Source organism: Helianthus annuus, chromosome 11 (genome assembly GCF_002127325.2).
Source record: "Helianthus annuus cultivar XRQ/B chromosome 11, HanXRQr2.0-SUNRISE, whole genome shotgun sequence".
Classification (NCBI taxonomy): domain Eukaryota; kingdom Viridiplantae; phylum Streptophyta; class Magnoliopsida; order Asterales; family Asteraceae; genus Helianthus; species Helianthus annuus.
Window position 1 is genome coordinate 140,299,811 of NC_035443.2, and position 22,447 is coordinate 140,322,257.

A 22,447-nucleotide genomic window follows, 5' to 3' on the forward strand; every position below is an offset into this window, starting at 1 on the left:
GAACAATATATGATTAAAAGATGTGGCGACTAAAAGATGATGAAGAAGATAAAAGAATCAGATGTATAATGTTTCCTAAAATTTCTCCTAATTCAAAATTCGATTCATCCCTATAAAAACTCATCGCAAGTTTTTTTTTTTTTTTTTTTTTTTTTTTTTGCAGTTATCTTTGAAATCAATTAAATGATAAGAAAGTCAAATTACTAATATACCCTTTTGAATTAATTAGGATAAAGGACACTTGTCACTCCCAAATTATTTCTCACACTTCTTACAAAAGTCCCACTTTGTACAGGATCCTCTACCTATATATATATATATATATATATAAGATGGCCACCACTCATCTTCTTCCTTCTCTCTCTAAAATAACTCTACCACCACCACCTCCTCCACCTTCACAACCCACCACAATCTGCAACCACCTCCACCACTACCACCCCCGCCATCTAATCACCTGCAGCTTCCACACAAGATCTGTAATCGAAATACGCAGATACATTATAAAAAATTTACAGGTCAATTTTCTAATTCCGGTAATTTGATTACCTAATTATGTGCGGATTGCTCTTTATCTGTTTTGATTTGGCCTTAATTATGTGTGGCGGCTGGGGCGGTGTTGTGGTGGTTGGGTGTTAGGTGGTGTTGTGGTGCGTAGGACGACGACTTGCGGAGGGAAGCAATTGGAGGGCGACGGCTGGTGTATTTCGTTTTTCAGGGCAAATCCGTTTTTGGTCGGTAGCTTGTGGAGGGCATACAAGTTTTCCGGCAAGATTTGTGGTGGTGGGTTGAAGGTAGTGGTGGATTGATGATGGAGGTGGTAGTGCGTTGATGGTGGAGGTAGTGGTAGAGAGAGAGAGAGAGAGGGAGTGTGTGTGTGTGGGGGGGGGGGGGGAGGAAGAAGATGAAGGGTGGGTCTATCTTTTTTTATTTTTTAGTTGTTCAGGGGCAATCATGTCATTTCACACATACTTAACGGAGAAATCTAACATGTGATAACGGTAAGGACCACACGAGTGCAAAAATTACAACCAACGGGATCACGTATGTAATTATTGAATAATTGGGACCAGTTCTGCAATTTTTACAAACCATATGGACCAATCAAGAATTTAACCCTTATTTTAATCTTAATAAAATCAAATGATCTCAATTTCTAACTAATCTAAATTAACAAACACTCCAATTTCAAGATATCATCACTACTACTAAACTATTACACGAAAATGATTCCTTTCAAAACTCACATCCTAAACAATTCAAGTCAAATGACAAAATAAGCAGCTAATTCAAACCCAAAAGTCTCCAAATCACTATATTTAAAACAAATTCATTTCATAATCATAACTTACACATCATCATATTAAACAATCACACATTCACACCATTATTCAAATCAAGATTCTTAACCCAACCAACCTCCTTATTTCTGAATTCAGGCAGTCGGTAGTGGCGTGTACGGTCGGGTCCGATACCCCTTCTGTCCACGTTCTTGTGTTGCGCGTGTGAATTATTATTATTATTATTATTCTTATTACTATTATCATTGCTTATCATCAAGGATATCAACCCATGTTTGCCACAGGAATTTGAGGGTTTCACCCCACCAAACAAGATATAAATTTATTATCTTTACATCATCATCAACACAAAGACGAACATACAACACTTATTGATCTATCTTTAACCTAAAGTTGCAATCTTTTTGCATCTTTGATCAATCTTTAACCTCAAGTTGCAATCTTTTTGCATATTTGATCAATCTTTAACCTAAAGTTGCAATCTTTTTGCATCTTTTATCAATCTTTAACCTAAAGTTGCAATCTTTTTGCGTCTTTGATCAATCTTTAGCCTGAAGTTGCAATCTTTTTGCATATTTGATCAATCTTGAACCTGAAGTTGCAACCTTTTTGCATCTTTGATCAATTTCTTTACATCTGTAAGTCCAATTTCTTGATCTTTATATCTTGATCGGTTTTGTTTACAAATTATGACCTGAAATATGGTTTTTGTTGGAATTGGAAGTGTACCCAGATCATGAAATTGTGATATTTGATGGGTTGTTGAAGTGGGTCTGATTCTTTATACAAACTTGTGAAAAAGGTTGAAACTTGATTGGGGGTGGTATCTTTTTAGGGAGATTAGATGAAAAAATTTTGTAGAAAAAAGTGATTTTGTTTGTATGGTGTGTTTGGGCTATTTGATTTGATTGAAGATGATCATATGAAGTGGTTTTGTATGTGTTCTTGCAATTGGTGAAGCAACCGTAAAGCGATCGGTTTGATAGAATTGTGGTTTAAGTGGTCTTACAATATTGGATTTGAGTTGGGGATTTTTAAAGATTTTGTGGTAAAAAGATGCAGAGAGTTCGGGTTTCGTCACAGCAAGCAGCAGTACAGAGGTTAGGGGATTCACAAATGACGTTATCGCCTAAATTTAAGTTTGCTGCAGTTCAATCGCGTTTACTGGATCCGTTTGTGGAAACCGAATTGAGTCTTAGAGGGGATCCACTAATACCCGGTCTTCCTGACGATATTGCCTTAAGTTGTCTTTTACGGTTGCCAGTCTCGAGTCATGTGGCTGGTAAAACCGTTTGCAAGCGTTGGTATCAACTGTTTGGAAACAAAGAACGGTTCTTTACGCGAAGAAAAGAAATGGGTTTTCAAGATCCATGGTTATATATATTCGCCTTTCATAAATGTACAGGAAAGATTCAATGGCACGTTCTTGATCTTACTCATTTCTCATGGCACGCGATTCCACAAATGCCTTGTATCGATAAGGTTTGTCCACACGGGTTTAGGTGTGTTTCGTTCCCGTTTGAGGGATCGCTTTTTGTGTGTGGAGGTGTGGTTTTCGACGCTGATTGCCCTTTGAATTTAGTCATGAAATTCAACGTTCAAAAGAATTGTTGGACCGTGATGAAGAAAATGATCACAGCAAGGTCGTTTTTCGCAAGCGGGGTCATAAACGGAAAGATTTACGTAGCGGGTGGCAACAGCACGGATCTTTATGAGCTTAATTCCGCTGAGGTTATGGACCCGAAAAAAGGGATTTGGCACTCCATTGCAAATATGCACACAAATATGGCCTCTTATGATGCAGCGGTTCTTGATGGGAAGCTTCTTGTGACCGAAGGGTGGTTTTGGCCGTTTTATGTGGTTCCAAGGGGTCAAATTTACGATCCGAAAACCGATCATTGGGAAAACATGCCTGATGGGCTTAGAGAAGGATGGACGGGTTCGAGTGCAGTGATTTACGGTCACTTATTCGTGGTAACCGAGCACGAGAGGACTAAACTTAAGGTGTACGACACAAATAATGATTCTTGGAGAACTGTTGACGGGCCTCCGTTACCTGAGCAAATCTGCAAGCCCTTTTCGGTAAATTGTAATAACAGTAAGATTTATGTTGTGGGAAGAAACCTTCATGTTGCTGTTGGTTGTATTTTGAGATTGAATACTGAGAATAACCCATGCTTTTCGGTTCATTGGCAAGTAGTTGAAGCACCCCAAGCGTTTTCTGATCTGGCACCTTCGAGTACACAGGTTCTCTTCGCGTAATGGTATGTTTTTAATGTTGCTTCGGTTTTGTATGTTTTGGTTGGTGTTTATGTGATTATATTGTGTCTTTTGTTTATATAATGTTGTATGATGTCTCTTGAATGATATGATATGTTAATGATGCTTGGATTAAGTTAATTTTAAATAAAAAAAAGAAGAAGTTTAGCTTGAATGTTCGCCTGTATTTTTGCGGCAATTCCTGACATGATACAAACACGGGTTAAATATAGTTAGCTTTGGGTTGGATCCAAACGGGGTTGGGTCATAAGCTAGTTGACCACTTGACCCGTCTTACCTGTTTAATATAATGTGACGCATTTGGGTTGGGTTGGGTTGTAAACAGGTGATCGGCTTGTCAACCCTTTTAGAATTTTAATTAAAAAAATATTTAATTTGTAGGTTGAACCTGCCAACTTGTTTACATTTCGTCAACCTGTTAACGACCCGTTTAACCTTTTTGCAACTTGATTATTATTTGTTTATTACCTACAACTATTTTTAAGTTGCTAACCTGTTTTGATAAACAAGTTACACTAGTCGTGTCTGGATTACGTGATTTTATACGTGTTCGAGTTAGGGTTGTATTTGACAGTAACAAATACAAGTAGTCATGTCGACGTTCGTTGTTTTCAAGTTTTAACCCTTCAACTCGAACTTGTCAATCCGCTAGCCTGACCCGATTTCCACCTCCAAAGAGGTGATAATTCTGACTTATTTATTTAAAGACACTGATTTCAGTTGCAACAAATCAAATTTCAGAAGTTTCCTAATATAATAGGTTCGGCCTGTATCATAGGTGTTAAAAGCCATCGCCTCTTGCGCCTAGGCCTATTTTTCAGGCGAGGTAGTTGCGCTTTAAGTCGAGGAAATTGCGCTTTAACTCTCTAGGTGATGGTTCAGGCGCAGATTCCGGCGAGATTCCTAGATTCCGGAGAGTTTCCGGCCAAATTATCTAAATTCCGACAAGATTCTAGCCAGATTTCTACTTTTATCCAAGGAAAACTACTTTTCTATACTAATACACTAATATTTTTAGAACTTTTGGTTCTAAATAGATGACATATAGTTTTATATAATAGATTTTGTTTGTTTTATTTGAAGAATAGCATTCTTTTTTTAATACATAATATAGTTTAACTTTTTTTCATTATGCGCTTAATTTTTCTCAGGCCCTCGTTTTTTTTGCGCTTTGCGCCTAGGCCCCAGGCGAGGCCTATGCGCCTTTAAGTGCGCTTAGCGCCTTTAATAACTATGGCCTGTATGCATTCTAACATTGACAACATAGTAACTTGTTTTATTAAAAAAAAAATAGGTCTTATTTACTAGTATGACTTTTATAGATTTCAAACTGGTCTACCCGATCGACTTTCATGGGTTCACTCAGTCATTTCGACTATTTATAAACAACAACCACAACCATACCCAGAAAATCTCACAAATAGCAATGCTACTTATAAACACCGCTGGTATAATATATTATGATGGTTACAGATATAATTATAGTTTTCAAAAAATAAAAGAAAATTTCATAAGCGTTTCCGTTTTGCTCCGGGTCAGTCATTAACTAACCAGGCACTTGTTTGAATAAAGTTTGCCTTAAAAAGTGGGGTTGATTTTGAGGATAAATCGAAGTGCATTAGATTATCGTATACATGTAACTTGTTTTGGTTATATTTTGATATATCGGTAAAAAATGTTTTCGAATCTGACAATTTAATAAACTATTCCAATTTATAAACTATTTATTAAAAAATTGCGAGTTAAATGCCTGGTTGGTCCATATGGTTTGTAATTTTTGCAGATCTGGTCCCAAATCTTTAATAATTACAGAGTTGGTCCCGGTGGTTGCAATTTTTAAACTTGGATGGTCCTTATCACTAACCTATGTTAGATTTTTCAGTTAAGTATGTGTGAAATGACTATATTACCCTTGAACAATAAAAAGAAATAAAAAAATATAAAGGAGATGGGCAACCCTCACCGGAATCTCAATAATATTCTCTCTCTCTCTACACCCTCACCGGAATCACAACCACTCGCCGATAACTCTCACCGGAATCTCAACAGATCGTAACTTCATCTTCTTCATTCACACCGTTACAGTTCATCCAACCTACTATATAACTACTATATACATACATGTATTTTGTTCATTTCGAGATTACTTTCAATTCTGCAGGTCGAGTTGAATTTCATATGCTCAAATTCGTCGATCGAATCGCTGAAGTTTAGATTCGTCAAATCGGAATCGTGAATTTGATTTGTTGAAGTGATTTTTGACGGATTGAGTCTAAATTTTTGAAGTGTTAGGGTTTAGGTTTGTGGATTTGAATTGTGGAAGTGAATTTATGAAGGATTGAGTGTGAATTTATGAAGTGTTAGGGTTTAGGTTTGTGGTTTTTAATAGATTGGATGATTTTTGAGGGGGGATTTAGGGTGACGAGTGGTTAGATTTTTGTGAATTGGTGTGGAAATTTAGTTTCGTTGGATCGGAATAATGGATTTGACTTGTGGAGATGTGGAGGTGGTCGTGGTGATGATGAAGGTAATGGGGAAGTTGTAGGTGATCAGATGGCGAAGGCAGAGGTGGTTGCAGGTTGTGGTGGGTTGTGAAGGTGGTGGTAGATGCTTTTTTTTAGAGATAGATGGGGGTGTTTAGGATTGCTTATTTTAGTCACTTAGGGCATGTTTGGCTAAGCTTTTTGAAACAACTTATTGGCTTATTGGCTTTTTGAAAAGTTATAAGCTCTAAAAAGTCTGTTTGGGATTGAGGGTGTATGTGAGGGGAAAAGTGACATTTCCAAAAAGTCACTCCATCCTGACTTTTCCAAAAAGTCATAAGTCAATCTTGAAAAGCTAAACCAAACATGCCTTTATTAGGTTATTGACGGACTTTTTAAAAAGTTAAAAGGAGTTTTTTTGAACTGCAAATTATACTTTCATTCCACACTAAATATTACAAAAGTCTTTTGTTCAAATGGTTAGTAAGTGACTAGCCAACCACCTGAAAAAACCAACACACCCGATTACATATTTATATATATATTTTTTTTTGGTAAAGGAGGGCGGCACCTCCGGTAAATTTTATTAATAACAAAAAATATAATTACACCTACAGGGGTTTAGTCTCCCGAGACATAAAACCCAAGGAACACCGCATCCCTAATGCAACGAGCCTAACAAAATGGACCAACATGATCCGGCTCTTGCCGAGACACACCACCAACCAACCTATCCAGCTAACAAAAACCAATCCATCAAAATACATAACCAAAAGACAAAAGCCATATACATCAAATCTATCAAAAAACATAACACAACACTCAAACCATCTTCCATCCATGTACCTGCAAAAACAAATATAAAACAATATTGAAACTTCAAATCTTCAGCTCCCTGAATATCCAGCAATCTTCTAATCAGCAACTCATATTCCAGCAACCATCCATCATGCAGCCTCCCCAGCAGCAACCATATACCCATATTAGCTGTTTGTGCACTAGCCAAACAAATCCCCAGCAGCAACCATATACCCATATTAGCTGTTTGTGCACTAGCCAAACAAAATTTAACCCAAATAGCACTACCCAAATCATCTAAACCGCCACTCATACCACTAACCCAACCCATCACATCGTCAAACCTCCCCTCACCACCTGGGTCAATATAAAACCAGCACCAAAAAATCCCCAAATACCCTTCCTTTACCAAACTCACCACATACACAAAATTCCATCTAAACAACTCCCAAACAACACACCCAAACACCACAATCCCTTTCAAAATAAACCGAACCAAAACAACCATATTCCACAACCAAAAAAATACCCAAAATACCCCTCCAGCCCCCTTTCACACTCCCAATGTTACCAACCATACCCTCCCAACTACAAACCAACCAATAATTAACCATTCCCATAACTATCATCCCCAATCTGCCCCAAACACCCATAACAACCCAAACCTGCACCTCAACCAACCCCCACATTTGCAACCCCATTAAGATTAATACCATTACCTTTAGTCTTCACTTCAAAACCCCAAATGTCAGCAACCATTCTCACATTAGGAGTATCTTTAAAGCATAGACCCAGCAACCTCATTCTAACAGTTTCAAAAACTGTACCACATAACTGCTGCACTGAACGCTTCCCCTCCCCAAAATGCCTACAATTCCTCTCTTGCCAAATAAAATACACTGAAGCAGCGAGAACTAATTTCCCAATAATACCCCATACAGAATTTAATAAACCCTTTTCTTCCACAAACCTAATGATATCAGGCCATGAATTAGGAGCATCATTCATTCTACCAAATACTTTACACCTTCTCCACACAGCCAATGCATACTCACATTCAAAAAACAAATGCCTATGACTATCAGGACATTTTCTGCATAACGCACACCTCAGATCACCTTCATAACCCCATTTAAGTAACCTGTCTTGAGTAAGTAACCGGAATTTAAAAGCCAACCATAAAATAAATGCATGCTTCGGGATATTTTGACTAAACCAAATAGCACTACTCCAAAGAACCTTAGGGCCATTCATACAAAGAGTTTTATACACTCTTTTAACAGCATACTCTTCCAACTTCCCGTTCTCCATTTTCCACATAAACTTATCTTCTCTTAAAGCATTATACTGATGAATATTAGAAGAAACTAACCAAGGATATTTAGAGAACGAATCCTGAGGAAGCTTCCATTCTTTGCCATAAAAAATTTCAACAAGTCTAGTATTCATAGTAAAACCCGCAGTCTTTATATCACGCCTATTAATACTATTCAGAAGAATACCCTTTTCATGCCAAAGATCAAGCCATGCCCTCACACCCTTCCCATTATCTATCACATCATAGAGTTTTTCTCTAAACATACTTCTATGCTGCAAAATTTGCCTCCAACTCCAAGAATCAACACTAGTCTCACTAACTTCCCAAAAACTTTTACCGCATAATTTGTATTTTCCAACCCACCTCACCCATAAAGAATCCTTATTAGACAAAACATTCCACATACGCTTCGACATCAAAGCAATATTCTGGATTTTCAGAGAAGATATATTCAATCCTCCTTGACATTTAGCCATACAAATTTCCTCCCATTTTACTCTAGCCATCCCCTTATTTCCCCTCCCCTGACTCCACAAAAAACCACACAGCAGCCTTTCAATTTCTTCACTGATAGCAACAGGAAGGATATACAACGAAGACCAATATATAGTGATAGAAGATAAGACAGATTTTATTAACTGAACTCTACCAGCAAAGGATAAAAACTTAACCTTCCAGTCAGAAATCCTCCCCTTCACTCTATCAATTAACGCTTTACAATCTTTCTGATACAACCTCTTAGAAGAAAGCGGAATCCCTAGATACTTCATAGGAAAAACTCCAACTCTAAAAGGTAAAATATCAAGAATCAACTTCTGAACCTTCTCATCAACATTACCAAAAATTACATCACTTTTATTCATATTGGGAACCAAATCAGACACAGAACTGAATTCATTCAAAGCATCCTTTATAACCTTCACAGATCCAATATCCGCCCCACAAAAAATAAACAGGTCATCGGCAAAGCATAAATGAGTTAGTTTCAGGCTGAACGGAGACAACGGATCACCTTGACGCACCCCCCGATAACATTGAAACTCAAGAGTCGGAGACCCATTTATTAATTCCGATGCCCTCGCAGATGTCAAAATGCCTCTTACCCACATCCTCCATCTACCGGGGAACCCCGTTTGCTCAAGAACTTTTTCAATGAAAACCCAATTAATCGAATCGTATGCTTTTTCGATATCGATTTTTAAAATAAAAGCTTTTTAGATTTTTTAACCCAAGAAATAATCTCATTTAAAATGAGAGGACCATCAAGAATGTTCCGGTTATAAATAAAACCAGACTGGACCTCGGACACAACAGACCCCACCACCCCTTTGATCCTATTAGCCAGTATCTTAGATATGATCTTAAAGATACTACCAATAAGACTAATTGGTCTATAATTGTAACAACTCTCACTAAAATCAATACTTATTATGTTAATTGTCTATTAAGGAAACCCGAATTGAGAAACCAAGTAATTCTGCATAAACCCTAAAATTTTCAAAACAATCAGAATCACGATCAGGGCCCCTAAAACTCAAGGGGGGTAAACCCTAACTGATAATTATCTTCCGAATTCGTTGTCTAAGTTGAAATTGCATGCGACGTCGACTCAGCAAGGCTACCCAGGTGACAAGCCTACCCTAGGCTAGGTAGGCATGCCCCGCGACACGCGACACGCGATAGGTGTCGCGTATTCTTCCGCGACATGCAGGAGGTGCACATTTCGAGTATATATAGGGGGCCTTGGGACTTGAATTCTGACACTGATTCAACGTTTAATTCCAAACAGACGCTGAGATATAGCAGAAACAGTCCTAAACACACACTGCACGGAACGCGGCTGCAACAAACAGGGTAATAACTCGATTGCTATTACGATACAACGTCCGATCGATTGAAACTATCCAACGATTTGTTTGAGTGCTGCTCAAATTAAGTTATATTTTGTTATTCATCGTGATTTCGACTGGATGTTTGAGTGCTGCCCGTATCAGGGATATACTCTGTCATCCGTTGTGAATCCGCTGGATATTTAAGTATTGCACTTTGTCAATCGTTGTGAGGGTTTAATCTCGTGAATTGTCGTAACTGTTGTATTAGTTACTAACCCAGTTTGTGTGCATTGTTATTTAAATTAGGTTAAACAAGGCTAATCAGTAGGCTTATACACTGCTCGTTAAAACTGCAATGTGAGTCATTCTCTTTTTATCAACTATTTTACAATACTCCAAACTATTTTCGAAGTTATAATTACAGTGATTAAGTTAATGTAGTCTTCACTTACAGCCGGTATGTGTGGTATTGTGCACATTATTACTGTTTTATCAGTTTAGGTGAGCGAGCCTAAATCCTGATACCCTTTTTAGGTGAACGGACCTATATAGGGATTTACGTCACTTGTGGGTGAACGGACCCAACAGTGATATGACCACAGTTACCGAAACGAGTCAAGTGACAAATACTGTGGGTAATTGGTTGACATAGAAACATTGTAATTGTTATGGGTGAAATCCTGAGCCCATATCCTGAGAATTATCTTGAATTATATCTTACTTATATGATATCTGTTCACATCCGGGATGCTGATTCAGGATATTGGTAACATCCTGAATGGTATCCTCAGGGTTACTAACGGATTATGTGCAGGCACGTGGGTTAGAAGCTAGCAACGTTCATGAAGACCTTTTCTACTGAAGACTCGGTCCAAGTCGTTCACAAGAAGCCGTTGAAGCCGTTTTACTCGGTCTTTGACGTTCACATTGGAATATTCCGAGCATCCCATGATTATAGGAGTTTTAGTTTACATTTCGTTACTATAAATAGATGGGTATACCAGATCGAATAGGACATCACAGCTACACTCACTACACTTACACACTTGTTCTCTCGCAACTTGTACTCTCACACAAAGCATTGTAACACTTAGCGATCTGGTCAATATCCTGCACTGTATCCTGAAGTTTGAAGCAATAAGAAGAACTAGGCAGCTGCGATTGTCAGCTCCCGAGGTTTTATGCCGGCGATCTAGATTGATCAAGGGCTTTCCTCGTACATCTCGTGTCAATCCTTTTACTTTTTGCTCATTGTTTGATCGTAGATACAGCTCAATATCCTGAGCCGTATCCTGAACACTGTTTTCCCAAACAACTTAACAAGCATATTTTCTATATACTTTTTAGCACACTACCTCACTTAACTAATTTGATCACTTAATTGCTTCGGTAATTTTTGACCAAAACAATTTGGTGCCCACCGTGGGGCAAGTGGTGCTATCTTTACTAAAATCTTTGTGAAATCATTAATCAGTTTTCTGTTTTCAAAACTTTTTGCCACATTATCTGCAATGGCCTCAAGATCAAGCATGAGCTCTTCCACCGTGTCTGCTATGACTTCTGCTACTACTGGTCCGGTGCTTCCACCACCTCCTCCAAGGATGCAATCTTCTTCGCAACCTCAGGATATTATCCCTACTCGGAATATTCAGGGATCTGCTCCGATTTTAGCTTCAAATGATGAAATTCTAACCTTGTTTGGAAGTGTGCAGGAACAAATGAGGCAACAACAGGAAACAAACCAAATGCTGTTAAGAGAGATACAAGTCTTAAAAGCTGGCTCAAGCAGATCCACCGAAGATATCGTCACTCCTCTACAACCCAGAGCTTTGAACTTTAGTTCAGCTGTGTATACTGAGGATAATAGGGGGAATATTGTGCCCAGCCTTCCTCAGAATCATACTCCTGAAATACCCTCCTCGGTTAGGATGTCAACCGTGAGGAGCTCAGGATATGCTTCAGGATATGGGCAGAATCCTCCGACTGGTAACGTGCCTAATAATAATAATAATAATACTTTTGCCACTAACAGTGTTGGATCTTTGCAGGATGCAGCTGTGACATCAGCATTATCCAGGGAGCTTCAGAAGCTAAAGGATATGATATCCAGTGTACCTGGGGTGGTTCAGCCAATTCCTGAAGTATCCCAGGATAGTCACAGGATATCCCGGTTCGTACGTCCTATTTATGATGCTGAAATCCCAAAAAGATTCCAGACTCCAAACATGAAGCTTTATGATGGAACCACGGATCCTGAAGAGCATATTGCCCAGTATAGGGAGAGAATGGAGATCAACCCTATCCCTCCGGAGCTCAAGGAAGCTTGCTTGTGCAAGGGTTTTGGTTCTACCTTAACAGGATCAACCTTGAAATGGCTCCTAAATGTTCCTCCTCATTCGATTACATCATTTGCTCACTTAGTGAATTTATTTAATAGTCAGTTTTCTTGTAGTAGAAGCTTTGAAAAACTAACAAGTGACCTTTACAGGATAACACAGGGGCCTCAAGAGTCCCTAAGGGATTATGTGAACAAGTTCAGTAGGGAATCTTTAGACATACCGCATCTTGATGTTGCAACAACTGTGCAAGCTTTCAAGATGGGGCTGCAAAAAGATTCTCAATTTTACCAAGACCTTGTAATGAACCCATGTAGGAACTTGGACGAAGCTCGAAACAGGGCCCTAAGATATATTCGGTTGGAGGATGACAAAAAGATGCAAGAGAGGATGAATGCATCCTCAACATACGAATCGACTAACAGGAAGTCGGAATCCTCGTACAAACCATACCGTTCTAAGCCATATGGTAGAAATGATAACAAGAGAGTGAATGCTGTTGAAGACGAGGATCCTGAAGAATATCCTGAACTATCTGAATATTGCTTTTCTGTTAACATTCCTGAACTGATGTATGCCATGCAGGGTTTAGGAGACAAGGCTAGGTGGCCTCGAAAGAATCAACAAAAAGCTGATTGGAAAGATAAGTCAAAATGGTGTGCCTTCCACGAAGATTTCGGACATGTGACTGAGGATTGCATTGCCCTAAGGAAAGAAATAAGCTACCTTTTGAGCAAGGGGTATCTGAAAGATCTCTTAGGAGAAAGAAGAATAAAGGTCAGGATACTGAGAAGGATCCTGAACGAGCAGCCTCACCTCCTGCGGACGCCAAGATAATAAACTTCATTTCGGGAGGATCCGACATTTGTGGGACTTCGTATTCGGCAGCAAAAAGACATGCAAAAGAAGCTAAGGCTGAGAGGGGAGACAAACCTGTCAGGATGACTACCCTCACAACTGACAAAATGATCACATTTGATGCTGATGACAGGGATACTGTCCAGGATCCTCATCATGATGCTCTGGTAATAACGTTATATGTGGCTAACCATTTTGTACGTAGGATATTGGTTGATAATGGCAGCTCCGTCAATATAATCCAACTAGAGACTCTGAAGAGAATGAATGTGTCTCCGATGGATATCACTTCAAAGTCCACCGTGCTTGTTGGGTTCAGTGGAGAGGCTAGGAACACAGTGGGATAGATAAAGTTACCGGTATATGTTGAAGGAGTCAACTCGATACAACGTTTCTGTGTGATGGATTCTCTGTCCTGCTATAACATCATACTGGGAAGACCATGGATTCATGATATGAAGGCCGTACCATCAACATATCACCAATGCATCAAGATCCCTACCCCTTGGGGAGTTGTCAAAGTCGATAGTGATCAGCAGGAAGCGAAAGAATGTTACTCATCCTCAATGAAATCCTCGACCAAACCCAGTGCAGCATAGCAATTAAAGATGCGGGCCTAGGATATCGTGGAAGATCCGGAGCAGGATGTGAAGAAAGTTATCCTGGATCAGGATAATCCTGATATCTCGGTGCTCGTGGGAACCAATATCCCTCAGGATATTGAAGATCAATTAACTAATTTTTTGAAATGCAGGATGTCAACATTTGCATGGAAGCATGAGGATATGACAGGTATATCCAAAGACATTATTACTCACAAGCTTGGAATTGACAGGTCATTCAAGCCTATACAACAAAAGAGAAGGAAGTTCGCCCCTGAACGAAATGCAATTATCCAAGAGGAAGTTGAGAGATTATTGAAGTACAAGATGATCAGAGAAGTCAAATTCCCTAGGTGGCTAGCAAATGTGGTAGTGGTTCAAAAGAAGAATGGGAAGTGGAGAGTTTGTGTAGACTACACAGACCTAAACAAAGCTTGTCCAAAAGACCCGTTCCCTCTTCCACATATCGACTCAATGGTGGATGCTACTGCCGGGCATGAAATGTTGACTTTCATGGATGCGTCCTCAGGATTTCAGCAGATTCAAATGGAACCTTCTGACCAGGAGGATACTGCCTTCATGACACCAACAGGTATTTATTGTTATACTGCTATGCCTTTTGGTTTGAAAAATGCAGGTGCAACATACCAGAGATTGGTAAATATGATGTTTAAAGACAAGCTGGGGGACACCATGGAGGTATACATTGATGATATGGTGGTAAAATCAAAGAGAGCCCAGGATCACCTCCAGGATATTAAGGGAGCATTTGATATCTTGGACCAGTATAACATGAAGCTAAATCCTGCTAAGTGCCATTTCGGAGTAGGGGCAGGAAAATTCCTAGGATATATGGTGACCAAAAGAGGAATAGAGGCGAGCCCGGAGCAGATTAAAGCCATCTTGGATATTAAATCACCTTCAAATATGAAAGACGTTCAGCGATTAACAGGGAGAGTGGCAGCACTAAACCGATTTATTTCAAGATCCTCAGAAAAATGCAAAGAGTTCTATGATATCCTAAAAAAGAATAAGAAATTTGAATGGGGTGAGAAGCATGAAGCAGCCCTGCAGGATTTGAAGCAGTATCTTTCAACCGCACCTCTATTGATGAAGCCTGAGGATGGTGAACCATTATCCCTGTATCTTGCGGTGTCAGGGAATGCAGTAAGTGCAGTCCTTGTGAAGGATCACGAAGGTCAGCAGTATCCTGTTTATTATGTTAGCAAAAGTTTATTAAATGCTGAAACTAGATATTCTCACCTAGAAAAGTTAATATTGGCTCTAGTTATGGCATCAACAAAGCTTAGACATTACTTTGAGACACATAGGATTCATGTTAAAACTAATTATCCCGTTAAAAATGTGCTTAGGAAACCAGAAATGTCCAGTAGGATGGCTAAGTGGTCGGTAAAGTTGAGTGCTTATGATCTAATATATGAACCTAGAAATGCCATAAAGTCCCAGGCTTTAGCTGACTTTGTGGCTGATTTCAGTAGTGACATTCAGGATGAGGTAGACCTAGAAGTCCAGCAATTAGGGGAATCCTCAGGATCCTGGATATTATATACTGATGGTGCATCTAATGTAAGAGGAGTAGGTTTGGGAATACTACTAAAATCGCCACAGGGGGACATATTACCCCAGGCTATTAGGTGTGAATTCCCTGCTACCAATAACGAAGCAGAATATGTGGCTTTGATTGCAGGATCAGAATTGGCTAAGAAGATGAGTATTAAGAATTTGCAAGTATATGTTGATTCCTTGTTAATTACCAATCATTTCAACGGATCCTATACAGTCAAGGGTGAGAAGTTAATCGAATACCTCGGTATTCTCAAAAAATTAGCAGGATATTTCGATATTTTTACACTTGAACAGGTACCAAGGGAGGATAATGCTGAAGTAGATGCCTTGGCAAATCTAGGATCATCGATCAGGATACTAGATGGGACCCAAATACCAATATTACATATCTTGTATCCTGCAACGAATCCTCAGGATAAAGAAGTAGCATGTATTCAGGATCCTGGAGTGGAGTATCCTGAGAAGAATCCTACATCCTGGATGACTCCAATCATGAGATATCTCAAAGAAGGACATATCCCCGAAGATGAAAATCCTAAGGCATTTAGGATGAAGGTATCACGATTCACTATTATAAACAATGTTTTGTACAGGAAATCTCTTGCAGGATCGTATTTGAGGTGCTTAGCGGACCCTGAAGCTAAAGAAGTGCTTCAGGATATACATGAAGGGGATTGTGGTAACCACACTAGGGGCAGGTCACTGTTCTCCAAAGTATTAAGGACAGGATATTATTGGCCAACGATGAGGAAAGATGCTGCAGAATATGCTCAAAGATGTGATGCATGTCAAAGGCATAGTAACATACTACATCAACCAGCTGAACCACTGTATCATATAGCATCCCCCTGGCCGTTCATGAAATGGGGGATGGATATAGTAGGGAAGTTACCGAAAGCTCCGGGAGGAAAAGTCTTTATGCTAGCAATGACGGATTATTTCTCTAAGTGGGTTGAAGCTGAAGCATTTGTCCAAGTTAGATATCAAGAAGTAGTATCCTTCATAAAGAGGAATATCCTGACCAGGTTTGGGGTACCGGCTGAAATCAACTGTGATAATGGGTCCCAGTTTATAAGCAAGAGGACTACTGACTTTTGCAAGAGTTGGGGAATCAAAATGATCACGTCTACTTGTTTTGGTCAAAAATATGATGAGGATAATGCAACCAAACTCTTAGTTATGGGGTATGATGCTTGAAATGAGGAACAATGATAAGGATCACTTCAATGTAAATTGCACAAACGACACAAGGATTTATACGAGGAAAAAGCCTTGATCAATGAATGATCTCCGGCATAAAAAACCTCGGGTGATGGAAACTACCGATCACCAAGCTCAAATTAATCAATAAATGTTTACAACTTCGGATAGTAACGAGCTAGGAACAAGGATCACTATGGTGAAATGTGTAAAAGTGTGTGAAAACTGTTAAGTGTTTGCCGAATGCTTCAAGAGTGTAGTTGTACGAGAGTGTGTGTAGCTGAAAATGGCTAAGTGTTCTAATTACTAGCTCGTTGCCCCTTTAAAAATAGAAGTTAACTATGCTAACAAACTATCCGACTTTTGTGCCATGCTCCCACGTTCTCCACAACGTCCATTTCCAGTCAAACGTGTGCGAAATACCCGTGGAATATTCCATAGCAACGTTGCCAAGATCAGGTCAAGCTTGTTACTCCTGCAAAACAATACGAAATTCAAACAAACAATCGTTAGTATGAGGATCCTTAAGGTGATCCATGATCCTGATCCTGAAGCTCTTCTGAGGATCACTATCTGTCACAGAAGTAAGGCTCATTGTTAGGATAACAAGTAAGGATCACGAGTTATTAGAAAATCCTCCCCTAACAATTGCCCCCAAAATATAAGGAGTAATTTGTAAAATGAACGAGTTATATTTTCTTGATCTTATCCGCAACTAACTAACGGATATATAGCTGTTGATATAGAACTATCCGTTGCAATCCTGACGTCACAGAAGTGACAACCCTGCACAATCATGATTATAAATAGGAGATAGAGATAGGATCGTTTTGCATTTAAATTTCAGAGATACTCCCTTTATAATCCCATCCGAAGATAAACAGGTAGTCTCTCTTCATCTTCTTCCTTCTCATACTCTGTTTTCTTTCTCTTTCCATCATTCTGTAAAAAATGTTGCTCCAGAACTCCCCAGCTAAGGATCACCCGAAGAATAGCCCACTGAAGAGCCAGGGGATCATCGAAGATTCCATAAAAGAACGCTGTTGTTTTACCGATCCACAGATTGATAGGAACCGCTACTGTTTCCCGGCGAATACTGTATTTAAATCCTTTGACCCCAATGCCCTGAGTGACCATATTTCTGATAATTGGGTTGCTTTTCCTGTGACCCCGTTCACCATAGGCTATACATATCCTTTTCTAGCCTTTACCCAATCTTTCTTTTCCATAACCGGCATCTCTTATATCGAAGCCATGCCGATGATCTGGAGGGTTTTGTATACCCTTGAAAGGATCATCGAGCAGGAAGGGATAGACCTAGGAATGTCAGAGCTGGGAGAGCTATATGATCTCACTACCTTTGGTTCTCATCGTTATTTGTTCAAACGTAAACCTGGTGAGGAACACCCGATCTTCAAAGCCACCAAGAATGACACTAACTGGAAGCGGCGTTTCTTTTTCGTCAAAAGAGATTCTATCCCTGATGGGAAGGATCTACCCCGGAAATGGGCTACCCATGGTAGGATGGAGGATCCTGAGAAGGATCACCAGAGAACTTTCTTTTCAAATAAGGATCACTGACATTCTTTTGCTTTCTTGTTATGCAGCTATCACCGTCTCACACCTCAGACTGTCTCCTACTGCCAAAGAGAGACTCGCCGCCTTCAAGAGACTTGATCCTGAAATCAGATCTTTCAAGACAACCACCCAGGATTCTCAGGAGGTATCCTCAGGCTCTGTCACGATGTCAAGTAAGTATCTTTGTTTAAAAATTCAAATAAATAGTGAAATATAAGCGAAGTAAAGATACTTATCTTGTTTTGGTTGTGTAGGTGCTGGAAAATCCACCAAATCTGCTTCAAAGTTCAGCGTCACCGATCTTACCACCATCAGATCCTCCAAGAGAAAGACTTCTGCCAGCCCGACTGCTTCAATCCCCAAGGCACCCCTCAAAGGAAAGGGAGGCAAGAAGAGAAAAGCCTCCGAAGCTGAGGACCTGCAAGGTCTGCCCTTGATCCGCCAACAATTCCTTGACTACTTCAGTGAGGTAAGGATCACTGTCCCTGCTTGTATATCCTGCTTATTTGAGGATCACCCGGTCTTGAACTTATCCTTTATCCTCTTTGCAGAAATTTGCTGAGATTGAGGACTACGTTGGCCACGTTGAGGATCAGGATAGGAAGATTGCTGACCTCCAACAGGTTGCACTGCTAAAGGATCTCAAAATTGCCGATCTTCAGAAGGATCTTCAGAATGCCAAAAACGATACGGCCAAGGTGTTGATCAACTTTGACTACGAGAGGCATGAGATCACCGAGGATGCCAAAGTGTCTGCCGCGATAGCGATGTATAAGACCAAGCTGCAAATGGCCTTGGAAGCTCAGGATCCTGACTTTGACAGGAGCACCTGGGATGTGGAGGGCTGGAAGGCAAGGCTGGCTGAACTGGATGATGAAGAGGAGGCTGAAGAGATCCTAACAATTGAGGCTGGAGGCAGTGGCAAGGATCAAGGTGGTGAAGCAAGTGGAGCCGGAGGTGGTGACGCAGCGAAGGTTTAGGCTGCGTGATTGGGCGATGATGGAAATTTCTAGACATAGCCGGAGCCCAATTTTTTTAGTTTGATGGTTGTTTTGTTGAAGAATTTGATGGTTTGTACTGAACAATAGTTTTTAGGATTAAGGATCTAGGATCCTTCAGACAATAGGCAGGATTGCAAATGGTGGAGGGATCCTCTGTTTGGGGGATGAAGCCATTGTGATCCTGCCGCCTTTATATTCCTGCACTACTTAGAACTTATTATCATGGACACCCTTTACCTACCCCAGCGGACGGGCCACGTATTGCTGGTAGATGCTCGGGGTAGGTAATTTTGACAACCTTTTAAGGGTTAATCTTTTGTTAATAAATAAAACCTTAATCTTTTGTGGCTTATCTTGTGTTGTTATCCTTTTTGTCTCTTTAATTCTCAATTGTTTTGATCTACACTTGTTTAAATAAGTAATTTTGAATAAGTCAGAATGAAAATATTTAGGATATGATCCAAGATCAAATATCCTATGTTTGAAAAATCCCAAAAAGTAATATATTTTAAGGATCACAAGCTTAGTTGTCAAATTACAAGGGTTATTCAAATAATCAATGAATAGAATGGAAATAGTTAAGGATCATACCTGAGGATCCAAGTTAGGATCCTAACCATAATCAAGATAACTATAAGATAAACCTTAGAGAGAAGTAAGGATCAAGGATCCCTAGTTGTTTAACTTCAAGGACCTGAAATAGAGCATAACTTGGGACTAAGCCAATATAAGATAAAGGTTAGCAACTGGGGACAAGCCCAAGGATAACTGGGGACAAGCCCAAGGATAACTGGGGACAAGCCCAAGGATAACTGGGGACAAGCCCAAGGATCGTATGTAAACTGGAGTATGGCCCTAACTGGCGACTATCCAAACTTAGTGACATGACAATGCCAAAACCTTAGCTAACGTGAAAACGTTAGAAACCTTAGGAACGGATGTATGGTACGTCTACCATTATACGTAGGATCCTAGGTATAGCCAGTACAATGGAATTATCAGCCCCTAAAGCGAGTACTGGTCCCACTGCCTTGAACTATACCAGGATCATCATGCGCTACAGGCGGAACTGGGGTCAAGCCCAAATAACTGGGGTTAAACCCAAGGAACGGGTCGCTTCTGTGGATAATCAACATTTTGCTAAGGATACCTGAACTTTCAAAACTCAGAATCGTGTGAGAGATGGATAAAGGACACATGATCCTTATCCTTATATGAGAAAATAAGGAAATGAAGTAGTTCAAGATTAGGACATTACCAGAGTAAGGATCATTGATGCTTTAAGGATCCTTCAAGGATACCCCTAATGTAAGATCATATGTGCCATGAGGATCCTGCTCACATGAAATATTTCTTCAAATGGACAGCATTCCAAAATCTTGGTAGCAAATCACCTTCCATGGTTAGCAATCTATATGCCCTCTTTCCTGCTTCAGCTTCAATCAAATAAGGGCCTTCCCATTTTGGTGCCAATTTTCCATCAGCAGGATTGGTGGTATTCTGAAATGCTTTCCTTAACACCATATCATTGCTAGGGCTGGATTTTTACAATACATGATCCTCACGTGTGATCCTAACCAGTGATCCTTGTTTCTTTGGCAGATAGTGATCCTCAGCAGAGTTCCAGGATCAGGATCACGGACCATCATAGGATCCTCATGCTAACAGTTGCTTTCGTTGAATTTAATGTTGTTTTGCAGGACATCTAGCAGGATCCGCTCTTAAGCATCACAATCAATGGACGCGTCTTTACAACTATAGCATGTGCTTAATCGGAGATGGACGTTGTGAAGGATATGGAAACTTGGCATGATTTAAGGGCGATAATTTAGGCTAGATTTGCTTTTATTTCTAAAGGGGTAATGAGCTGATTATTAGTCTTTTTACCTAAAATAGGTCACCTACACTTGTATATATAACACTCTTCCCCATTCGGAAGAACAGACAACACAATTCTCACACGCTTAGACACACATTACGATAGTGATCCTTGTACTCAGCTCATTACCATCCGAAGTTGTAACCATATTTTGATATATTGAAGTTTGGTGATCGGTAGTTGCCATCACCCGAGGTTTTTTATGCCGGAGATCATACACTGATCAAGGGCTTTTTCCTCGTATAAATCATTGTGTCTTTGCATATTTCATAGTAAAAGTGATCCTTTACTTTTTCAACAAACCAAGCATCATACCCCGTTTACATAGAGTTTGGTTGCATTATCCTTTGTGTGATTTTTGACCAAAACAGTTTGGCGCCCACCGTGGGGCAATTGGTGCTTCATTCATAAGAAAACCTTTTGTTCGAAATCATTTCAAAGAATTACATGGCTTCATCATTGAAAAACATATCCACGGCGATGTCTGCAGTCACCTCGTCTCAGAACACTCTGCCTCCTCCACCGGCAGGATCCCAGAAGAATGCTGAGAAGAGACCAACTCCTACTAACTCTAAACCTCCAACTTCTTCTGCTATGAATTCTTATACTCCCAGTACTAGTGACGTATTTACTTTGATTTTGCAGATGAAGGATCGCATGCAGCGGCAGGATGAAACTAATGACAGGATCCTCAGGGAAATTGGAGACCTCAAAAGGCAAAAGATAGCGGCAGAGGATCATTCCCCACTGATGCCCAAATCTCTGAGCTTTGATACTCCAATGATCACTTCTCAGCCATCGGGAGTCCCAGACGTGCAAATTATGGGAGAATCAAGAGGATTGCACCTCGGATCGGCAGCAATGACTCAGGCATCAGGCTCACACTTTCAGCCGGCAGGATCCTATCCCCAGCATATGGGATCCTTCATGAATTCAGGAGCCTATCCGGGAGCACAGCAGTTTCAAGGATCCTACTTTGTTCCAGGATCATCCCAGGTTCAAGGATCCTCCTTCGTTCCAGGATCATCCCAGATACCAGGATCCTTCCAGATGCCAGGATCCCTAAAAAGTTTGCAATCAGGAAGTCTAGATGTCCATCAAGGGGACTTCATTCCAATGCAGACCATTGCTTCCACTGGTCCCTCCGTTATCCCAGAATCCCAGCAATATGGATTCACTAACTTGAACTCAATGGGAGGTAACACTTTAAATAATTATCTTACCACTAACCATGGATTCATGCAGGATACAGGTATCAATCATGCTATGACCAGGGAGTTGCAGAAGCTAAAAGATATGATCTCAAGTGTTCCAGGGGTAGTCAAGCCTATCCCAGAAATTGCAGATGGAAGCCATAAGGTATCTCGCTTTGCACCACCAATTTGTGATGCAGA

At 40.0% G+C, this 22,447-nt stretch overlaps 2 protein-coding genes across 2 annotated transcripts in view; one reads left to right on the top strand and one right to left on the bottom strand.

The window, feature by feature from the left end:
- The first annotated feature begins 1,410 nt into the window (after positions 1-1,410).
- LOC110890603 (F-box/kelch-repeat protein At1g30090) lies at positions 1,411-3,735 on the top strand. Its single transcript, XM_022138215.2, has 2 exons — positions 1,411-1,939; positions 2,026-3,735. Exon 2 carries the CDS (start codon positions 2,358-2,360, stop codon positions 3,561-3,563), a length of 1,206 nt encoding a protein of 401 aa, XP_021993907.1. The 5' UTR covers positions 1,411-1,939; positions 2,026-2,357; the 3' UTR covers positions 3,564-3,735.
- A 3,799-nt stretch (positions 3,736-7,534) lies between these two features.
- Positions 7,535-22,447, bottom strand: part of LOC110888484 — a 53,797-nt gene continuing 38,884 nt past the window's right edge. Inside the window, exon 3 of the mRNA XM_022136009.1 lies at positions 7,535-9,390. Coding sequence (XP_021991701.1) covers positions 7,535-9,390 — 1,856 coding nt within the window. The remainder of the gene's footprint in view (positions 9,391-22,447) is intronic.